Here is a 21,933-nt window from a genome sequence, read left to right as displayed (position 1 = left end):
TTTTAGTGCAAATTCTGAGGGATTTATTCAACCTTAAAGACCAGATAAAAAAGAACGAATTTAGCATTATGAAGACTCTTGATCAACCTAAGAAAACCTGATAATTTTGGTAGTAAAGGGGAAGGATAAAAAAGAGCAGAAAACAGCTCAAACAAGGTTAAAAAACAAAATATTTCTTTATGTGCTTTTGTCAATCTTCTAGCGAATATGAGCTAAACTCCTACACTCTGTTCAAAAGAGGTATACACCGTCTCTAGCACGTGGGGTCCAAAATTGAGTAACAACAAAGTTCATAGATGTATTATGCACATTTCATTAGGAGGGGGAAGAGAGAAAGTGCTTGATACCAGTCGGTGGGAGGACATTGTCCACAAATATAAAAATTGCCTTTTCTGCACTCAGTTTAATTCTCTTCCGGATCACATAAATACGTAGTTAAACATTGTCGATTGCTTTTTATAAATACATATTTATCTCTTCATAAGGAGATTTAGTATGTGCATCTCTATTGAAAGCAGTTAAAGAACTTGAGATTGAGAAGAACGCAAGAGGTGTAATGAAGCGAGTATGTGATGAACTAGCCAGGGATATTGCTGACGATAAAGCCCAATGATAATATTATAAATACGTGCATGTAGAGCACATAACCAACAACATGAAATAGTCATCGTTATAGTTTCATTTGAAATTAAATTTAATGTAAATATCCATGTTGAATATCTGTAACCTCCACACCCCCCCACCCCCCCACCCCAAAAAAAAAAAAGAAAAAAAAAAGGGGTGGTGGGCTATTCCCACGCAATAGTACCAACCACTATGTATGTATAAAATGAAATGCCTTCTTATGTATTTAAAAACACACAGACTTGGAGAAATTTTGCACCAAACCATCCCAGTATTTATTAAAGAACAAGAATATTTCAACACCATGACATTTGTTAACACTTTCGGTTTATTTAGGGCATTAAACCCTATCGCTATATATATCCCGGTTGCAGTCTTAAAACAGTGGACTAATTAGAGGCTTTGGATTGTTCAGGAACTGAGCTGGGAAAGGCAGGCGGTGGTTGACGATTGGCACGGCCAACAAAGTTCATTTCATTCAACTTGCTGGTACCACTTCCTTCTGGCTGGTCTGGGATGTGCGTGCCAGGGGAACCCTTAGATGGCGGCACTGGGCCTCGTTGAAGGGACTCGATAAGTGGAAAATGTTTTTTCAACAATTGCTCTCCATGCAATGGCCTCATGGCTGCACCACATTGTAGTGTGCTTAAAGTGAACAAAATGGTGAACAATGTGAAAGAAATTGCGACACGACTCTTTCCGTTGAAGGCCATTTCTTTCTTCTTTTTTTTGTTGAAATGAACTTCAGGACTCTGTTGCAGATAATGCGTCTGAAAGTTAAAAAAAAAAGGGGGCTGGAAGAGAATGGGTTGGAGCAGGGGAATTATGTTCATATATATAGACATCCAACATGTCCATGTCTTACGTACGAGGCAGGAGTTTTGCTTGCTCAATCACCTGTTAATTGGTCAATTGACTTGTGCGGAAAATGCTTGGATTCTTACAAATGACTTGGCACGGGTTGAAGTTTGAAATATAACATGGTCTAATATCCAAATCACACGGAGCCATGAATAACATGCTATATGTACAATTCATGTGAGGTTCAAAATCCATGAAGCAATTTATTGACGGTTCTGTATATTAGAAAGAAAGTAAACAATTAATCATTTCCAATACTTTGAATTATATTACGATTAGACTATGATATAGAATTGGTAATCGATCGAGGAACCAACTCGCTGAGTACTTTGAGGGAATGTTGATCGATGACTGGATTTTTTTTTTCAGAGGGAGATAGGAAGATAGTTCTCAAAGAGTCCAACAATTGATAAAATATTGTTTAACTTTCAAACAAGCATGTTCCTGGAAAGTGATTCCCACTAGTATTTCCAGCTCCTAAAAAAAGGAAATAAAATAAGGGGAGGAATGCCTTCATGGCCATGTCTCAATTATGATCCTCATGTTTCTTTTTTTTTTTTTTTTTTGAAAATGAATGCATCCAAACCATTTAGCTAGACTAACTCATTTAACATGTATGTATTTGTATTATATTCACATGTTTTTTCCATATTGGAATAACAATGGAAATTATTTCATTTTTGAAAATGAATAACCTTACATCTTAGAACTTCCTAATTAACAAATTTCGTCTGCAAATATTGTGATTTACAAGTTGAGAGAGTTTAGTAGACTATCTAGAAGGTGGTCTCTATTGTAGTACGTACCCGTAAAAAGACCTTGAATTGAACAAAGAAAAAAGGAGTCAAAAGATTCGAATGAAGACGAGTGACTGTGATTGCTCATGCTGAAGAGAAAAATGTGTTGTTTGAATCTAGTATCTGGTGCATGCTAGCCGTGCAAAACTGTAATTGACTTTGATCGCGCGATTTAGCCTTGCAAAATGGTTAAGACACCATCTTTTAGGCAACTTGGAGGCCGCATCCTTGTATTTAGTTCCTTCTCAAAAAAAAAAAAAAAAAAGGAGGAGGATATACGTGATTAACTTTAAAAAATTAAAGAAAGGTGTAAAAGATGTAGAAAAATGATGAGAGGACGATGTGTCAAAATTATTTTATTAGTGTGTAAAAAGCTTTAATCCAATAAATCTTAAATTAAATATAGATGAAAAATAGTAACCACATATATAATGATGAGATCTAATATTAGGTGTAAGAAAAAGTTTAGAGAAATTCTGAAAGAAAAATAAATAAAATTCCCCTCTAATAGTTAACACCTTCTTAAACCCACCCCTTAGAGTAATTAATACTTACTCTTAAAATAGGATTGAGTCATTTCCTTATACCGTGTTTGTTTGTGCAGATTTGGATGGATAGAGAATGAGAAGGTAAGGTTAAAACCTTTTATTCTTATTTGGCTCACATTAAAAGTCTTAATACCTTAAATTAGAGCATTTAGAGAGATTAAGATTATTAAATGAGTTGAGAAGAAGTAGGAGGCTTAACCTATTAGTTAGTCAACTTTTCCTATTTATATGGGTAAGGCAATATACAAGAGATTACAACACTAGAGTAGTTTTATATATATATGCATGCCCTTTCAAGCTAAGAATGAAGAATCGACCCGAAGCTTGAAGTGAAAAGCAGTAAAAGAAGCAGTAGGAAACGGCTTAGTAAAGACATCTGCAAGTTGATCCTGAGAAGAGATAAAACGAATCTGAATCTCTTTTTTCACAACCCTATCGCGTACAAAATGATAATCAACCTCAACATGTTTAGTACGAGCATGAAAGATAAGATTCGCGGATAAATAAGTAGCACCAAGGTTATCACACCAAATGGTAAGAGTAAAAGCAGAAACAGAAAGGAATTGCAGGTCTGTCGGTAAATAATGAAGCCAGATAACCTCAGCAGTGCTGTCTGCTAAGGCTTTATACCCAGTTTCAGTAGAGGAGCGGGCAACTGTGCATTGCTTGCTTGATTTCCATGAAATCGGTGTCTGACCAAAGAAAACAAGGTAACCACCTGTAGATTTACGATCATCGATACTACCTGTCCAATCTGCATCCGTAAAGCTAAGTAAAGTGAAGGAGGAATTGCGAGTGATATATAAGTCATAGGATGTCGTGCCTTGAAAATAACACAAAATGCATTTAACAGCAGCCTAATAAGAATCTATAGGAGCATGCATAAACTGACAGACTATATTAGCAACAAAATAGATGTCTGGTCTTGTAAAGTGAGATATAGAAAAGCACCCATGATTTGACGAAACCATGTAGGATTATAAAACAAAAGACTAGCAGAATGGTAGCTTTGGAGGTAAAGATAGGAGTATCAACAGGTTTGCAAGAGGTCATACCTGCCCAAGTAAGGATGTCAAATGTATACTTATGTTGTTGTAACATCAGACGCATATCGATGGACTGAACCTCAATGCCTAAAAAATAATGAACGATGCTTAAGTCACAAAGCTTAAACTATAAGCTCAGCAACTGTATTAGGCAATGAAGCATCATAGGGTTACTACCCGTAAGCAGAATATCATCAATATAAACAAGAAGATAAAAGATATCAGCACCAACAGATAAGATAAATAAGGAGGTGTCAGCCTTGAAAGTGTGAAAACCAATAGAAAGCAGAAAATCACTCAGACAAGTGTACCATTCCTGTGGGGCATGTTTTAAACCATATAGAGACTTGTGCAACTGGCACACATGAAAGAGGATAGCAGAGTCAATAAAACCTAGAGGTTATTTCATGTAGACCTTTTCATCACAAAAGCCATTGAGCAAGGCATTATGGATATCAAGTTGATTAATCTTCCAATCACGCAAAACCACAATGGAAAATACTAATCTGGCGGTTGCTTACTTAATAACAGGACTAAAAGTTTCAGAGTAATCAATGCCTTTTTGCTAAGTAAAATCTCTAGCAACTAGGCGTGTCTTATACATCTCAACGCTGCCATCCACATGGCGTTTTATCTTGTACATCCACCGACTGCCAACAACATTCATCAAAGGATGGAAAAAAGTTATAGATCGGTGTCATTAAATCGCAAGGCCTGAATTTCCTCACGCATGGCACCACGTCAAGCCTCATACCTATCAGCATCAGAAAATACAATGGGTTCATAGGTAGGAGAAGACATTACCCAATAGATTAGAGCAGCAGATGTGGCTGCAAACGCTGTTAGAAGGGCAGTTTTTAGCAACCGAGGATAAAGAACCATGGGATGATAACGAGTGGCAGAACGAGGAGGAGAAGAACCTGAACTAGTGAACTATTGGAGAGGATAAGAAGAGAAATCAACAAAGAGTTACAGGTCGGCTGGAGAACCTATTGGAGGGCTGGAGTTCGTAGTAACAGAGATGGGAGAACCTGCGGCAGAACCAGTCTTCTCTACAGTAACAAACCTGGAAACCTGCAATTCTGAAGGAGAAGAACCTATTCCTGCATAATGATCATTAGAAAAATAAGCAGATGGTGACAGAGGGGCAGAGTTGGGTGGTGATGGGGTGGTGGCAGACATGGTTGGCAAGTGATGGGTCTGGTTGGGTTCGGCAAGTGCTAGGGTAGAGCTGTTGGTATTGTGAGTTGGTGGGGCAGTGGGGTGAAAATTTAGGGAAGAATTTAAGGTTGGCAAGTGTGTAGGTTGTGAGGAGGTGACTCGTTGTTGTGCTATCTGTTCAGAATTTGCAAAAGGAAACACATCTTCATGAAAACGAACATGACGAGAAACATAAATACGTTGAGATGCTAAATCAAGACAACGATAACCAAGGTGAGAGGAACTATTTCCTAAGAACACATATGTAGATGAACAAAAATCCAATTTATGAGCATGATATGGACGTAAAAAAAGGAAAGCAAAGACACTTAAAAGTACGCAGGAAAGCATAATTAGGAGTACGATGAAACATACACTCAAACAAAGATTTATTATGGAGGACAAGAGTAGATATATGATTGATAAGATATACTAATGATTCAAATGCATAGTTCCAAAACCGTAGCAGAGCACTACATTGTCCTAAGAGACTAAGGCCAATTTCGATGATATGCTGATGGCGATGCTCAACGGTGTCATTTTGCCCATGTGTATGAGGACAAATTAACCTGTGATGAATACCAATAATCTGAAAAAAGCTATGTAAATTACAATATCCATCACCCCAATCAGTTTGAACAGATTTAATTTTGCGTGAAAACTGACACTCAACAAGTATTTGAAAGTAATGAAATGTAGAAAACACAACGAATTTGGCAACAAAGGGATAATACCATATATGTTTTGTATGCGCATCTATAAAGATAACAAAGTAATGAAAACCATAAGAAGAAAACATGGGAGCAGGGCCCCAAACATCACTAAATATTAAATCAAGTGGGACAGTAGTTTTTGACCTAAAGGTCTCAATGACAAACGCGATAACTTGCCTAGCAGACTAGCTTGACATTGAGTAAAAGAACATCTAGAAGTACAAGCTATTTTATTTTTGGAAACTAACAAATTAAAAATACAAGAAGTATGATGACCCAATCAACGATGCCACAGATCCGCAATCGCAAAGACGTAAAGAAACCAATAAGCTTGAGGTATGGGCATGGCAGAAGACTCAGATAGAACATAGAGACCATCATTACTCTGACCGGAAATAAGACTTCCTTAGTGATGAAATCCTTGACATAAAACACAAATGCATAAAATTCAAAATAAACATGATTATTACAATAAAATTTCTGAACAGAAAGCAATGATTTGGTAATATAAGGCACATGAAGAACGTTAGATAGTTTACAAGTATGTTTTGGGAAACATAAAATGGTATGCCCAATATGAGATATGGAAAGGCCCTTACCGTCACCAACATGCAAATAATCATTACCAAGATAGGGTGCAGAATTGGTTAGAGTTGCAAGATCAGGCGTAAAGTGTTGGTTTGCACCGGTGTCCAAGAACTAAGTAGGGGCAGAAACATTACTAACAACAAAATAGACAAAGGGCTGTTAGCCACTGCCATGAAACTGGGCATATTGAGGGGTTGTGTAACCAAAGGAGAAGCACAATTGATACTCAACGGTCTGCTCAAAAGATTGATGAGAGGACCACTGTCCAAACCAAGAAGGTCGTATGTTCTGCTGCTAGTTGCTCTACCTCCAATCAGCAGGAGTAAAGGAATGGAAGCCACGGATTTCAGGCCTGTGTTGGTGGCTATGGCGGTTGCTATTGGGACATCAGTTCCCACAAGAACGGCCTCTTTTACGGCTGAAATTAGGGCTATGCTGATATTGAGCAAGATGAGCAAAAGGCGACATTGATGGTGTGGGCAACAGAGGTGGCTGAGGCAGTAGAGATTAGTTTGCGTCCATGGATTAAAGGGAGGTCTTGTGCAGAAACTCATGAGTTAGCAGATGGCTATGAAGGTCGACATATGACAACGGTTCTGCCTTGGTTACGAGGCTGGTTACCAAGTCTTTAAACTCACCACAAAGGCCACGAAACACATAGAGGTTGAAGTCTTCAAGGAAGATAAGTCGGCAAGTAGCAGTCAATTCATCAAATAATGATTTTACTTGTTGCATGTACATAGTAACTGAAGCATCACCTTGCCGGAGATCTTAAAAGGACCTATGAAGTTGCATAATACAAGAATTAGACGGAAACGCAAGAGCTTTCTTAAGAATACATCGAACACAATGAGAGGCATGACAATTTACCATAAGGTGCAATACATTCATGAAAAGAGAGGAGAGTAACGCGCTCATAATAATTGTTAGTAAACATGTTTTATTATTGATGTAATATTCGAGTCAGATACAATCATAAACTCATCGTTTCTTTTATATTTTATTTTTTCCTTGTTATGTAGTTAAACATTACTAGATAGAATTGATGCTAATGATGTTTTTCATAACAATTTTAATTACTTTTTATACATACATATGTATCTCTTCATAAAGGAGATTCGGTATGCGCATCTCTCTTGAAAACATTTAAAGAACTTGAGATTGAGAAGAACGCAAGAGGTGTAATGAAGCAATATGGGATGAACTAGCCAGGGATATTGTTGACGATAAAGCCCAATGGATCATCTGCACATGAAATCTAGCCTACCCTCCGGAGGTCGGATTAGAAATTGCTCCAAGTATGGAACATACATTAACAAGGAAAAGGCACGAGTTCCAAAATAAACACACAATTTTAGAAGATGAAGATGTGTCCCCTTTGGAACTGGTAATGCCGCATACAGGTAAAATTAAGAATTTTCCACGGTCGGCCTTTTGGTTTTCTTCCTTCCTCTTTTTTTTTTTTTTTGCAGGAGTATATATAATTTTTAAACTCGTAGCAGTAATTTTAATGAATGAGTGTTTTTTTAATATCTATTGTTTTGGTAGGATATAAATATTTGAAATTCTAAATTTAAACACTGACAATGAATAGAATATAAATATTATTAAACTCATTTTAAAACTTATATATTTATAATTTTTTAATTCACTGTATGACCGTTTTGCAAGGCTAATTCGAGCGATCAAAGTCAAATACCGTTTTCCACGGCTAGCATGCACCGGCTGCTATGACCAGGTTTTTCCAGTCTTTGGACCTGGATGGTCATCTCATGGATCTCGTGGCTTGGATTCAAGCACCGCCTTTTTTCTCTTCAGCATAAGCAATCTCACTCACCCGTCTTCATCTGCAAACTTTTGGATACGATGAATACTAATTCTAGGGCTACTTTTTCTTTTTTTCTTTTTTCTTTTTTCTTTTTTTTCAATTCAAGGTCTTTTTACGACTACAATGTGGTCACTTTCTCTATAGTCTGTCTACAAATATGTAAAGTTATTCATTTTAAAAATCAAATAATTTCCTAAAATAAATATATGGTCTGAATGCATTAATTTTCAAATATATATATATATATATATATATATATATATATATATATGAGGATTGTAATAGAGACATGCCCATGAAGGCATTTCCCCCTCTTATTTAATTTATTTCCGTTTTTTATGAGCTGGAATACTTGTGGAATTATTGAAATACTTTTCAGGAGCATGCTTGTTTGAAGGTTAAATTATATTTGTCAATTGTTGGACTCTTTAAAAACTATTTTCCTAGCCCTATATATATATATATATATATATATATATATATATATATATATATATATGTATATATATATATATGGTCATTGATCATCATTCAGTCGAAGGACTCAGCGAGTTGGTTTTCCAATTACCAATTCTAAATCAAGGTCTAATCTATAATCCGAAGAATTGGATATGGTTATCTGTTTACTTTTTTTTTTCCCCTCACATGAATTGAAAATACAGCTTGTTATTCAAGGCTCCGTGTGATTTCAGTTTTGAGACCATATTATATTTCAAACTTCAACCCATGTCAAGTCATTTGTAAGAATCCAAGCATTTTTCACACAAGTCAATTGACCAATCACCAGTTGATCGAGCGAGCAAAATTACTACCTCGTAGAAAATGTTAGAAAGGAAAGTATGTTTTATAATGGAGAGAGAGGAAGTGATTCTAGGAAGAGAGGTTTTTTTTTTTTTTCTATCACACTTATAATCATCTAATAAGAAATATTAAAGGCACACTAGTGATCTCTTGATATCATACTTGAACCGCAATTAATATATCATACATAAACTACATTAAATGTATAGGAATTATCACATTCAAAACACACACGCTGAAATTTCTCAAAAAACACATACTCGTAGTCACTTAAAAACTTATTTGTTTTTTAGCTTCAAAAATATTTTTGAAAAAATTAGAATTTTTTTATTTTTATTTTTTGCTTCAAATTAATTTTTCTTTGGTTTTTTTAAATTATTTTGATGTGCTGATATCAAAAATAAATTTTAAAAAATAAAATAAAAATATTATTTTGATGCATTTCCAAGTGAAAAACACTTTGAAAAACAATCATTACCACAATACCAAACATGCTCTAAATCAATTAAATCATTTAAAAAGTATTAGTTTTTTAAATAAAAATCAAGAACTTCATTAAAATCTCTTATAGCTAGCCAGTAAGATATGGTTGTATAAAGAAAGAAAGAAGAACAAAATCAAAATATCAAGTACTTTACGAAACAAAACAGGACTAAACAATAACCCATAAAGCTAGAACATAAACTAAACTTTAAAATTAATAAAAACTAAAACCATGCAACTAAATTTATTTGGTCCTTGGTTTCAAATTTAATCAATTCAATTTTTAATTGACTCTTCAACTTTTAATTCTTTCAAAATTATCCTTGAAAAATCAATTAACCCTCCTATAATATCACAGTCTATTCATTTTGATTCTTGAACTTTAATTTCTTGCAATTTTGATCCAAATTGACCCGGAATTTGATATTTCTTCAATTAAACCCTTGATTGCATTAATTAATTAAATCAAAGTTTAATTAAATCTCTAAAGTTATCAATTCTTCTAATTTTTTATCAAATTGACTCCTGAATTTATAATTTCATCATTATTAGTCCTCAAACTTTCAGTTTGTATTGTCTTGACCCAATTCTCAAATTCATTTTTCATTCACCTTTTTTTAATATATATTTTTCTAGAAATTTAAAAATTAGGTTATGACAATAATTAGGCGACCTATTATTGAAAATAAATTCATTTCTACTTAGACAAGGGGACCATGAGATTTGAAAAGAACAACATATATCATACGAGCTTTCCATAAACAAGATATTCTGATTGAAGAAAAAAGTCTGACATATTTCCAGAGCAACATTAAGATAGACCCCACCAATGAATGAATCTCATCCAAATATGCTACTCTTTTTTTTTTATAATAGTCAAATTTAATTTATTGATGATTACATAACTCCATTAAGTGTATGAAGTTCTGCCTAGAAAATGATAAAAGGAGACATACAAAAAAGTAAAAGATATACATGATGGAAAACAGCTTGAAAAGGAAAATAAGAATGTGGAGCTACATTTGTTGTACTAGTTTGTCCACTTCAAAATTCCTTCTGATCCTCTGAAAAGATCATTTCTAGTGTATGGAAACATTGATACCAATAACTTTAACCAAACTGATAATCCGTGAAGTGTGAGATCAAACATTTAGTCCAGTCCATCTTCTCATCCTTAAAAATATAACTATTCCGAGCAGTCTATATAGTCCACGAGATACCATATGCTAGCGGAGTCAGTGTTTTTGCTGAAATTGACCTTTAATCATTATAGGCAACTATCTTAGCATCTCCTCCACCGAATTAGGCATACACCAAGCAAATCCAAATCATGCCATGAAACGTTTCCAAAACTTCCATGAAACATGTAGGAATAAATAATGCACTTGTTATGTTTTAATATGACATAAAGAGCACATAGCTTGATTCAGTTGGATTAGATTCCTACGCATCAATAGATTTTTTGTACAAATTTTATCCAAATACACTAGTGATTATAATACAAGGTGATCAACAAATTTATTTGGAATCAAATATAGAAGACAATTAGCATCTCTTACTTCAAGAATACCCCTCCTGACCAAGACATAAATCATAAGCATATGCACCTGGACATATAGGTCGAAGACTGCTTCTTCTAGCTAGGGTTGGAATAGAGAATTGATGTTCATATATATAGACATGCTACATGCCTATGTCTTACATGTTGAAATAAATAATTTAATATTTCTTACTATGTGTAAGTGTTTTTTGAGTAAGTTCAATATGTGTACTTTGAATATGATAATTCATATATTTAGTATAGTTGATGTATGATGTATTAGTAAAAGTTCATATGTCACACGTGTACGGCGTCGCGACAATCATCCTCCTGGATCGAGAATGAAAAAGACAAGGAATTCTTGTTCTTTATCAGTAAAAAAGAGGAATGGAAGTCACCACCTAATATTTTGATCACTAGAAACCCTAACTAGTCTCAGAGGTCAGGCATGAGGACTGGTTGCGTGAAGAAAAGGTATTGGCACCCCTAATATGTCTTACCTGAGGTAAGCTGCATTATTTAATTGTCTAATATAAACTAAGGTATTGTTGTGTTTTCTAATCGTTGGTATGTCTAAGGTTTAAGAAAAGTTCTCCTTAGTAAGAAGATCATTATCTTATCAGGTTAAAAACCTAGCCGTTCTAATGTCAATATAAAAATAAAAAAAAATTATCTTTTTATTAAATATCAGGAATACATCTTACATATAAGTCCATAATCTCGGATACTAACAAAAAACAAAATAATTTTTTTGATATTTGAAATATAGGTCAAGTTCTCATGACTTTAATAAACTTGTTATTAAATCCTAAAATGCATACAAATACATATTCTTGAATTTTTGTATGGAAATACGATATGATATTTTATATTTTTGAGAAACTTGGTCGTATGCATGAAAACAAAATATTTTTTGTTATTTTTTTGTTTTGTTTTTTTTAAGAGGAAAATATTTTTTGAGATTTTTAAATTTTAAATTTTTTTACAACATTTCAGAGAAAACCAGGTACTTTAATACCGGATTTGTATCTTACAGAGTAAAAATACAAACCAATATTAAGCAAAATTGGTAAAAAAAAATATTCACGAGAGAAAGTCACAAATTTTTTAAAAGGATTTTTGAAATTTTTTTGTTTTTTTATTTAATATTATATATTATATTATTATTATTATTATAATTATATAATTAAATATATTGGGTTGGGCCCAGCCCAATTATATGGGCTGAACCCATGTTGATTGGGCCGATGCCAGCCCAGCAGATCTTTTGGAGTCATAATCTTTTAATGCAGCATGTAGCATGCAGCATGCTTCAACCCTATTTCCCTCCATGTTCAAGTTAATTTTACCACTGCTATTTGCATGTCACTATTCATATATTGAGACGCAATGAGATCCTGTTGTAGGAAAACCCTCTCATGGCTTCATAGATGAGCACGTAGATCTTATATAGCCATAAAAGATCCTTCTGGTGACATTTACGCATAATGCCAATCAAACAAGCTAATACATGCATACATTTGGTTTTGCATGATACAGCCATAAACCTGCAGGTTTATCCTTGTACTTTGCTTTGCAACTCTTGTTAAATAGCCTCTTAGCTTTCCAAATAGATTACTCCTTGTACTCTGCTCTATAATTCCGGACTTGACAGTGCGACATTTTGAATATTATCCCATGCCCATGTTTCATCTCTGAAATATGTGATGTAAACCATCTATTTGAATCAACGACAATGGAGATTCCAGCATTCATATGACATGGAAAGGAAGTAAAGTAATATAGCTTTTATTCTAAATTCCATGAAATTTGAACTAATTCCACAGGCGTTGAGATGACAATGCCTTGGGACTTGCTCAAAGATATCGTCGAAAATGCTTCGACTGCATATAGAAAGTGTGTCAACCTCCATTACATATATAGCATGGCGCACAGGCGCTGCAATATGATCTGTTATCTCCCAAACGAAATTTACTCCCATGTTTTTTTTCCATCAAATACACTTGAGCTGTAGTTTACATTCAAAATAAGCATCTCAAATATTAGATTATGTGTTATTATTTCGTGGACGCCATAAAATTTCTCTACTAAATTCAAAGGTTGGTTTTCATTCTTTTCTACAATGGACAAATAGCTTAGGTTCATTGAATAGTTTTAAGAAGGCCTGCTGATTATAATTCTCTGGTTTAAGAAGCATGTATAAATTAAGACTCTGTCTCTATGAAACCTCCTATGATCTGGACTGAATCCAGTGGAGTGATTTCCCTGGTATTTGGTTAGCTAAGCTAAGAGAAAAGGGAAGAAGATACTAGAGAAATGGAGAGAACGTAGGGAGAGGAGGGAGGAGGAGGAGGAGAATCCACAGCTGGATTAATTCTTGTTCTCATTCATTTTGTCCATGTCCACTCTGTGACAATTGATAGCATACATAGGCAGTAGCAGAATAACTGAATGCTGATTCGGCATTCTTCTCAGTGCAGGTAGTTACACATTTTATTGAAACGGTGCGTATAAGTAAAGGAAAAGGGATTGGCTGATACGGTGCGTTCCACTTGGCAACGGTCATTTTTTCATGCTGGCAGTCCTCCTTAACCAAATTCACCTGCAACACTGGTCTGTCTCGTGTCTACAAATTTTATACGAGTTTTCTTTCATGCTCTACGTTTAGCAATTTAATGCATATGGACTCGGTAAAAAGAAGAAAGACGGGAGAAAATTTTATTTGTAGATCGATCATGGCATGTACAATCTAGGAAGTGTGGGAACCACTTGATGATCAAATCATTCACTTGGAATTCAAGATTAATGGCATGATGGAGGGGTATATATAATATATGTATGTGGGGTCCAATACGTGATTATTATTCTTCTAAAATTTAGAAGAGTATATGTGCCTTAAAATGCCACCCTTCCTTTTACTCCACTCACGGTCTCTCCAAACCCATAGAAAAGCACAGCCTCACAGCTCACGGGCTCACCACTGTCTTTTCCCATGATTGCCTCATGATCTTTGCTTCCTATGATTGCCTAGAAAAAAATACCTTATTCTATATATATAATATCAAAAATACCTACTCCACTCACGATCTCTCACGAAGCTAAAAAGCTCGATCATGGAAATATTAAATGGCAGCCAATTATCCTATACGGGTGGGTGATGTTTGCCACCAACATAGTTTTGAGCTTTCAGTAGTCAAGAATAAACTAGTTGCCTGGACAGCGATGGTGAAGGCCTAGCTACCAGCTAAAGGTCTTAGGTAGATATGGAAGCAACAACGCCAATCAGTCACCTGTCTGTCTTTCTTGCTTGCTAAGGACACTGAATGATGTTTAACAAAATGGGCACAGGAATGGTTTGTTTTAGTATTTTAATTGTATTTTTTTTATTGTTGTTTTAAATTAATTTTTTTAATTTTTTATATCGTTTTACTATGATAATATTAAAAATAATTTTTAAAAATTAAAAAATATATATTTTAATACATTTCTAAATAAAAATATTTTAAAAAACTACAAGCATTTCTAAATTGAACTTAAATTAAAGAAGTGTGTATTAAATTAAATAGAGGGTGTCGGGGCTTTATCAAAAGGGTTAAGCAGGAATAATCAAGGACGGGGCCATTGCAATTATCTGGATGGAACGTCTTCTCTTCTATATATTGCTTTTTGGTTAAGATAAGAACATCTTCTTGAAAATATTACAGTGCCAAAGCCAAACATTCCAAATGACTTTGCCAATTTCCGTTAAAAAAACATTATCTTTAGGACGTTTAGAAAAATATGAAATTTTCTATTTGCATGAACAGATTTATGATGCGATTTCCAAGTGGGCTCCTTGTTTCCCGTCTCACTATTTCAAGTGAAACCAGCACCTGCACAACTACGTTGTTTCTCTCAAACTCTCTTCATTATTGTCAGTACGTAGTAGTTTTAAAATATTAAACACCAAGAAAATTAAATGGATTCATCTTTTTTCTTTTTTTAATAGTAATATCATTAAGATTTAGCCATTGCCATTGAAAAAATAGCATGAATTCATCTAAAGCTATAGCGGATTGTATGATCATTCGTCCATTCTTAAATCAGATTCTAAGTGAGTTGGCTATTTTTGAAGTGTGTATTATGCTTACAAAGCTGCTTTCAGTAAAGTGATGCTCTGTTGTTTTTAAAATAATTGAACATGGGACTCATGGTTTGTACTCGGTGATGGAGGGGATAGGAGATTCTCATCTAAACAAAAGGGTTATTCTCTGTGAAAACCCTAGGTTGTTGTTTAAAGGAGAGAAAAGACAAAGCCATCTGCCAACGGGGTTAGCAATTCCTATCTGGACTTTGCCTTGGCAACGAAGATGTTAACCTAGTTTATAATTCTGGTTCGGTTGGTATTCTTCTACACGATTTGTTCTAAAAATCAAATAACAGGTGATAAGCTAATTCTCCATAGATTTCTAGGAGTGATGGGGCCCTGCTGCCTTCCATGCATGGAGTGGTTAAATCGCCCTTCGTCCTCTCCTCCTTGTTCACAGAAAAAGAAATGCCAGGAGCGTCAGCATTGAATAAAGATTGATCTAATCCTTGTAAGGTGATTCTCTTTGTTGACCAACTCCAATGAGAAATAAAAGTTGAAGACGTGTGTATGAGATTGAGGATGGTAGGTGTGATAAATTCCATGCAATAGCTAGATAATCAATTGAGATAAGAGCAACTAGCTAGCCATTATTTCTTGAACGAGAATATTTGTCACCTGTTGTAGCGTTCTTGCTAACAAAAGGGACCTGGCACCGTCCTATACAATAGCTGAATTTATAATCAATTTCGATGCAGATAATTATCTGTTTTCAATCTAATATCTAGATAAATTTAATTGCCGCATGCCAGAAATGATAATATATGTAGACAGACATGTACAATTGATCTCTTGTGAAAATAACTTAATATATATATATATATATATATATATATATATATTTGTGTGTGTGTGTGTGTGTGTGTGTGTGTGTGGAGGATCGAGGAATAAAATCACTAAGCATTGATTAAAATATCAAAGAAAAGAACCAAAAGCAAGCATCATTTCCCAAAGACAAAATCATATTTTAAGGCTATAGACAGGCTTCATTCACCTAGCCTCGCACATTGTAGACTACAACCTGCTCAGGAGTGTTAAAAAAAAGAAACTTTTGATAGAATGTATGATTATAATCAATCAATTAAAATGCATAAATAGTAATAAAACCAAATAATTATGAAAATAAATTGCAATATTCAATTATTCAAAATATTTAATTTCATTATTTGATGTGGCAATTGATTTTTTCTATAATTGATGATTGTATTGATTGGATTAGAATACAAAATCAACAAAAAATTTAAGAATTTGATATCTATATTTAAAAGATAATAATGAAATATGGAGGATTATTTAAAAAAAAAAATAACCTCAATAGACCAAGGCTATTCAAGCTAATAATAACTACATAAAAAAAAATATGGGACAATTTTTAACTCTTTATAAATAAATAAAAAATTAAGTAAATTTTACTTGAGTTTATAACATGAAAAACATGGAAAATGTAGCATGAAGTTAACACTTCATGAACAAAGAAATTCCATAAAAAGCATAATAGGAAAAAAAAATGGTTTTTCAATTGTGATTCTAATTATTATATATATATATATGCACTTGTAAATTATAGGATTAGAGTTTAAATCACTTGATCAATAGTTTTCTTATTGGCAAAAATAAAAAAAGGGTTAATAAAATAAATTTCCAATAAGAGATGTATCTAATAATAGAAAGAAAATAACAAAAATAAGAAGGGTTATCAAAAGAAAGTAAATAAAGATTAGAAGAAACTAATGGTCAGCGAGTAGCAATTGAGAAGAAAACTGTCCGCTAATAAGGCAAAAAAATATTAAGAAAACTTAATATAGAAAGGTATTGCTTTAATACTATATTAAAAATGAGAGACTTTATTAATAGAATTTACAGATACAATTAACCATTTAATATATATATATATATATATATATATATATATATTAAATGGTTAATTGTATCTGTAAATTATTGCAATTTTTAATCATTTAAAATCATTAATTTTGTCCTCTTGAAGTGGCGCTTGATTTTCTCTATAATTAAATGATGAGCACGTCCTTCAATAGTCAAGTACCGTGTAAGTAGTAAAAATAGAAGTTACTGTGTGGATAGTGTCATTTGACTCATTTCAAAAAACATTTACCTGAGCGGTTTAAAAAGTTGTAAATTTGCAAAAGTTTTGGAGTAAATCCCTGAAATAGAAAAACTAAAAGTAGAGATATTGAAATATAAAAAAGTAAAAGATAGAAATCCTAAAATTGCAGTTCACTCAAATTTCAAAATTCAAACTGGGAAAAGCAAGTAACGGCGTGTAATGACAGAGCGAACACCGACCGGAGGCGCTTAAAGACAAAAAAGACTATAAAAGAAACCAGTAACAGAAACATAGAAAACACAGCTCCATAAGGCAAACAGAACGCGAAGGACAAAAGCCAAAAAAAAAAAAACACAAACACAAACCTTGGTCAGTTTTCAATATTGTTCCTCGACAGATCGGGCTAAAAAATGTGAGTTCTTTACGAAATTTGACACCCTCTGATTCAATTTCTCACTCTGGATCTGTTTCTCATCCTACATTGCATGCATGGAATGTAATGTGGGTTTGAATTCATCAATGCATTTTGCTTTCACGACCCTTTCGGTGTCGTTTTGCTTGCTTCTTATCTTCTCTTCGACTTAGCTATGATTTTCTTCTCGGATACCTACTGGAAAATCTAGTTTTCTTTTTAAGTTTGCAAAATAAATCTGGTTCTATGTATGTTTGATTGCTGAGAAAATGCAGCACAGGAAACTGACAGAAAATTGAAGCTTTATTTATCTAAGTACAGTGGAGTTATTCCTAGAGAGTGGAAATTATTGCGTTTCATCGAGATTTATGGGATGCTTATTGTTTAATAAGAGTCTCCTTGTTTTCTTTTCCCAAATAGGTTGTATTGTATGATTTCAAGCTCAAAGAATGAGTGCTGTTTTTGCCGCTGTGTGTATCCTGACAGAAAATTGAAGCTTTATTTTTCTAAGTACAGCGGAGTTCTTCCTAGAGCGTGAAATTATTGTATTTCTTTGAGATTTATGGGATGCTTATTGTTTAATAAGAGTCTCCTTGTTTTCTTTTCCCAAATAGGTTGTATTGTATGATTTCAAGCTCAAAGAATGAGTGCTGTTTTTGCCGCTGTGTGTATCATCATTTTCCAGTATGAGATGATTTGTTGTTAAACTCTTTTTGAAAAACGACTAAAGTTATTTCCTTTTTGAATGAAATAATTTGCTCAGATGAAATAATACAGATAAGATTTTTTTCTTTGGTTCTCTCTTTTGCTTGAATGGAAAATGGGACTTTTTCTAGTTCTGGGTTCTATGTTTTGTTGGGTCTGTCTGCTTGGGTTTATTGTCATAATTACGAAATGGGCATACCTATTTTGTTAACTTCCTATTCTCTGGTGCTCATTAATTTATGTGCCTCTGTTACTCTTGTTGTCAAGGAATTTGATTCTGAGTGTTTGCTGCTTCTTTTTCTTAAATAATTTGCATAAATTTGCATGCTTGTTAAAGCTACCATGGATTAAGGCAAGTAAAGGGATGGCTAGAGAGATGAAATTGTTTAGCTTCAGATGGTTGGTGGTCGTTTAACACTGGCTTTGTAAGAATTTCTAAAATAAAAGGGGGAAACTGAGGGGGATGGAGTAAAGGTTCTCCTGCGACACAGATATGCAACAGGGTATGATTATTAATGTGATAATTGTATGTCTTGATCCAGTGAAATGGGTATAGAAGTTACTGACATCTGCATGGACAAGGAGTCAGACTCTGTCATCGTATATTCAAATGGTGTCTCCCATGATCAAACTCATGAAACAGTTCCTCATGATCATGGTGTTCTGGAGTCCTACGAACCTATCAATGGGGTTCCTGAGCTCCATAGTTCAGAGGAGAGTACTGAAGCAAAGGAATATGAGGTGAAGGAATGTACCACTGAAGTCTCAGTTGAGGTTACTGAACTTTCCCATGCTGAAAAAAGCAAGGAAGGGCAGCATGTTGTATGCTCAAATTTTGAGGATGGCTTAAAAGTGAAAAAGGTTAAAGCAGTAAACAGAAAATCAAAGGATATTGGTCAACAAAAATCATCTATAAAGCGTGTATCAAAACCTGCTTCTGCTGCCATTGCTCGAACAAAACACACTGTTCCTCAGCCATTTGCCCTAGCAACTGAAAAGCGTGCTTCATCAGGAATTCGTCCTTCTGGGCCTGAACCTGATATCACCAATGGTGTGAACAAATCATTCAAGGCAAACAATGTATTACGTCAAAACCCTATGAAGCAGAACCAGGTATGGTGGCTGACCGTAAAATTGTTAGTAATTATTAATTTAGCCTTCTAAGGAAGCTCATGTAGCAGAATCAACTGCTTACTGCATAGCTTTCAAAGTAGATATGTTTTTCTTCTCAAAAAAATAAAAAAGAAGAAGAAGATATTTTTCAGAATGCGGTGGTGAACTTCAGATATATTGGAAAATCATGTCTTAATATAATTAAGGGATTGGAAAACTATACTCCTAGTTGATACTGGAATTCTTGTTTGCTTAACTGCAGCCACTTTCAGTGTCAAGGAAGCCATTGCAACCAAATAATAAGAAGCATCCAGATGAGGAAGATAATTGTTCTGTCACTTCCTCGTATCCTCTTTCTAGCAGATTAAGTTTGAACTAGATTCTTTTGTTCATTTCTTAAACTTTTGTCACCTCTGTTGCTCGATTTCTCTTTTTGAAATCGATTTCATTCCTTGACGCTGCATAGTACCACAGCATCTGCACGGCCTATTATGTCCAAGGCAACTGCCGTAGCAGCCCCTGTATTTAGATGCACTGAACGGGCTGAAAAGCGGAAGGAGGTGCTGCCTTGATCTCTTTGTTTCATTCAGAGTTGAAGTTCTGTTTTGTTGTTTTCTTTTTTTTAATGCAAGTTTTTGGGATGGAAACATACCTGAAGGCCAAGACTCATAACAGTTTTATTATGTTTAAATCTTATAGTTCTATTCAAAGTTAGAGGAAAAATATCAAGCGTTGGAGGCCGAGAAAACCCAAAGTGAAGCAAGGACCAAGGTAAAGTACTTAAAGCAGCTTGATAGCAAAGAGTAGTTAAGAGTGACTCAGTCTATCACTCTATCTCCATTGTCAAAGCAAATGATTCTGTCATGTTTCTTGATTTGTCTTTTCAACGTGACAAATTTCAAGGAAGAGAAGGAGGCAGCCATCAAGCAACTAAGGAAGAGTTTGACGTTTAAGGCTAACCCAATGCCTAGTTTCTACCATGAAGGGCCACCACCTAAGGTTGAACTAAAGAAGGTAGTGCATATAGATTCATCCCCCCCCTGCTGTTCTAGTAAAGATTTATCGAACCTGGGATGTTATTTTTTAATTTTAAATCATCAGAGTATGTAGCAGTGACTGATGACAGAAGATCATGTACAGATGCAAGTTTCCCAGGATAACAAGTTTATTATGATTTATATATTGACAAATGTGCCTTCATCTGAATGTCAGCTGCCGCCAACACGTGCAAAATCACCAAAGTTGGGCCGAAGGAAGAGCTGCAATAATAGAGTGAATTCATCTCAGCCAGACAAAGTGAAAAGAGATTTCAATGATGAAAAAAACCAAAGTCAGGATAGTTCCAGAGAAGATACCAGCAACCCTGTTTCTCAGCATAGTGTCCTGAAAGGCCATGCTATTAGCAAATTTGAAGATGAAACCCAGCAAGCAGAGGAGATAAATGAGTAAAGTCCACCCGATGAGGTTAATGGGCAGAGTTATGCAGGCATTGATGTTCAGTCTTAATATTGTGGTGAGCTCTTAATTCTTAATTTGTAAGAGACAAAAGGTCCCAATTCTCTTTCTGCGACTGCTTGAAGCATGTGAATGTTGTTCCCCTTTAAGTTGCAAAGACTTGTTGCAATGTTTATGTAATTTATGAAGTGTAAATTTTCTGTAACTTATAATATCTATGCAAAGCATTCCCGTTTTGCACTCTTGTTGAGTAATCTTTTTTCCTGACGGAGCACCTACTTTGCTTTCTTTCTTTCTGTTTGAAGCACATGGTTAGGAAAATATGAAACAAGATGCTGATCTTCCAGTTTTTGATCCTGTTTTACTCGAGCTAGCTGTTTCTTAAATCTTTGTGTATTACTCTGATAATAGGGTCGTTGAAAAGAGAACAGTTGACGTTGTAACATTTGGTAGAACAACAGAAAATATGAAGAACTGTTCTCGTTGGATGCTGATTTTCGAATCAAGAAAATCTAAGAAGATTGGTCAATATGCCCGATGATGCGAATGACGTATTGTTGCTTCAGCATGACCCGCAATTGAGAGAGGGAGAGGGGGTAAAGTTGAGGAAGTAAATGCTGTGCTGTGCTGTGTTAAACACAAGCATGCTTAAGGTTGTAGTAAATGAAGAGAAGATACCTGAAGGGCACTTGGGTGTTTTCGGTTAATCAAGCAAGAATTCTAAACACAAGCATGTCCCATTGGTAGTGGGAGAATTAATCAATTTATCCTTGCACTCTCAAGCCAGTCTCATCTAATCCTGAACTCCTCATCCAATCTTCCCCTAAAATCTTCGAAAAAAATTGCTTAAAATTCATCAGATGGGAAGCCAACATGTGGGATATAGACGGGCTTCTGGCTTTCCATGCACAATTTCATATGCATCGAATTCCGACAAATTTACTTGAACAGATCAGAAGGCCGTGTTGGAGATCTCACTGGAACTTAGGAACACAATGGATAAGATTACAATATCCAAACAAAGCCCA

General features: G+C 34.6%; 1 protein-coding gene across 2 annotated transcripts; it reads left to right on the top strand.

Annotated features, from left to right (window-relative positions):
- The first annotated feature begins 17,483 nt into the window (after positions 1 to 17,483).
- LOC7473455 (protein WVD2-like 3) lies at positions 17,484 to 21,159 on the top strand. 2 transcript variants are annotated; one of them, XM_002312540.4, is made up of 7 exons: positions 17,484 to 17,632; positions 18,880 to 19,450; positions 19,713 to 19,795; positions 19,917 to 20,010; positions 20,150 to 20,221; positions 20,354 to 20,464; positions 20,663 to 21,159. In XM_002312540.4, exons 2-7 carry the CDS (start codon positions 18,884 to 18,886, stop codon positions 20,897 to 20,899), a joined length of 1,164 nt encoding a protein of 387 aa, XP_002312576.1. In that variant the 5' UTR covers positions 17,484 to 17,632; positions 18,880 to 18,883; the 3' UTR covers positions 20,900 to 21,159. The 2 variants fall into 2 exon arrangements, with proteins under 2 accessions (XP_002312576.1, XP_024462035.1); XM_024606267.2 differs by having other exon boundaries at positions 17,500 to 17,632; positions 18,675 to 19,450.
- The last annotated feature ends 774 nt before the right edge of the window (positions 21,160 to 21,933 follow it).

The sequence above is a fragment of the Populus trichocarpa genome, chromosome 8 (assembly GCF_000002775.5).
Source record: "Populus trichocarpa isolate Nisqually-1 chromosome 8, P.trichocarpa_v4.1, whole genome shotgun sequence".
Classification (NCBI taxonomy): Eukaryota; Viridiplantae; Streptophyta; class Magnoliopsida; order Malpighiales; family Salicaceae; genus Populus; species Populus trichocarpa.
The sequence above is the reverse complement of the archived record's forward strand: the minus strand, read 5'-3'. Positions and strand labels throughout refer to the sequence as shown.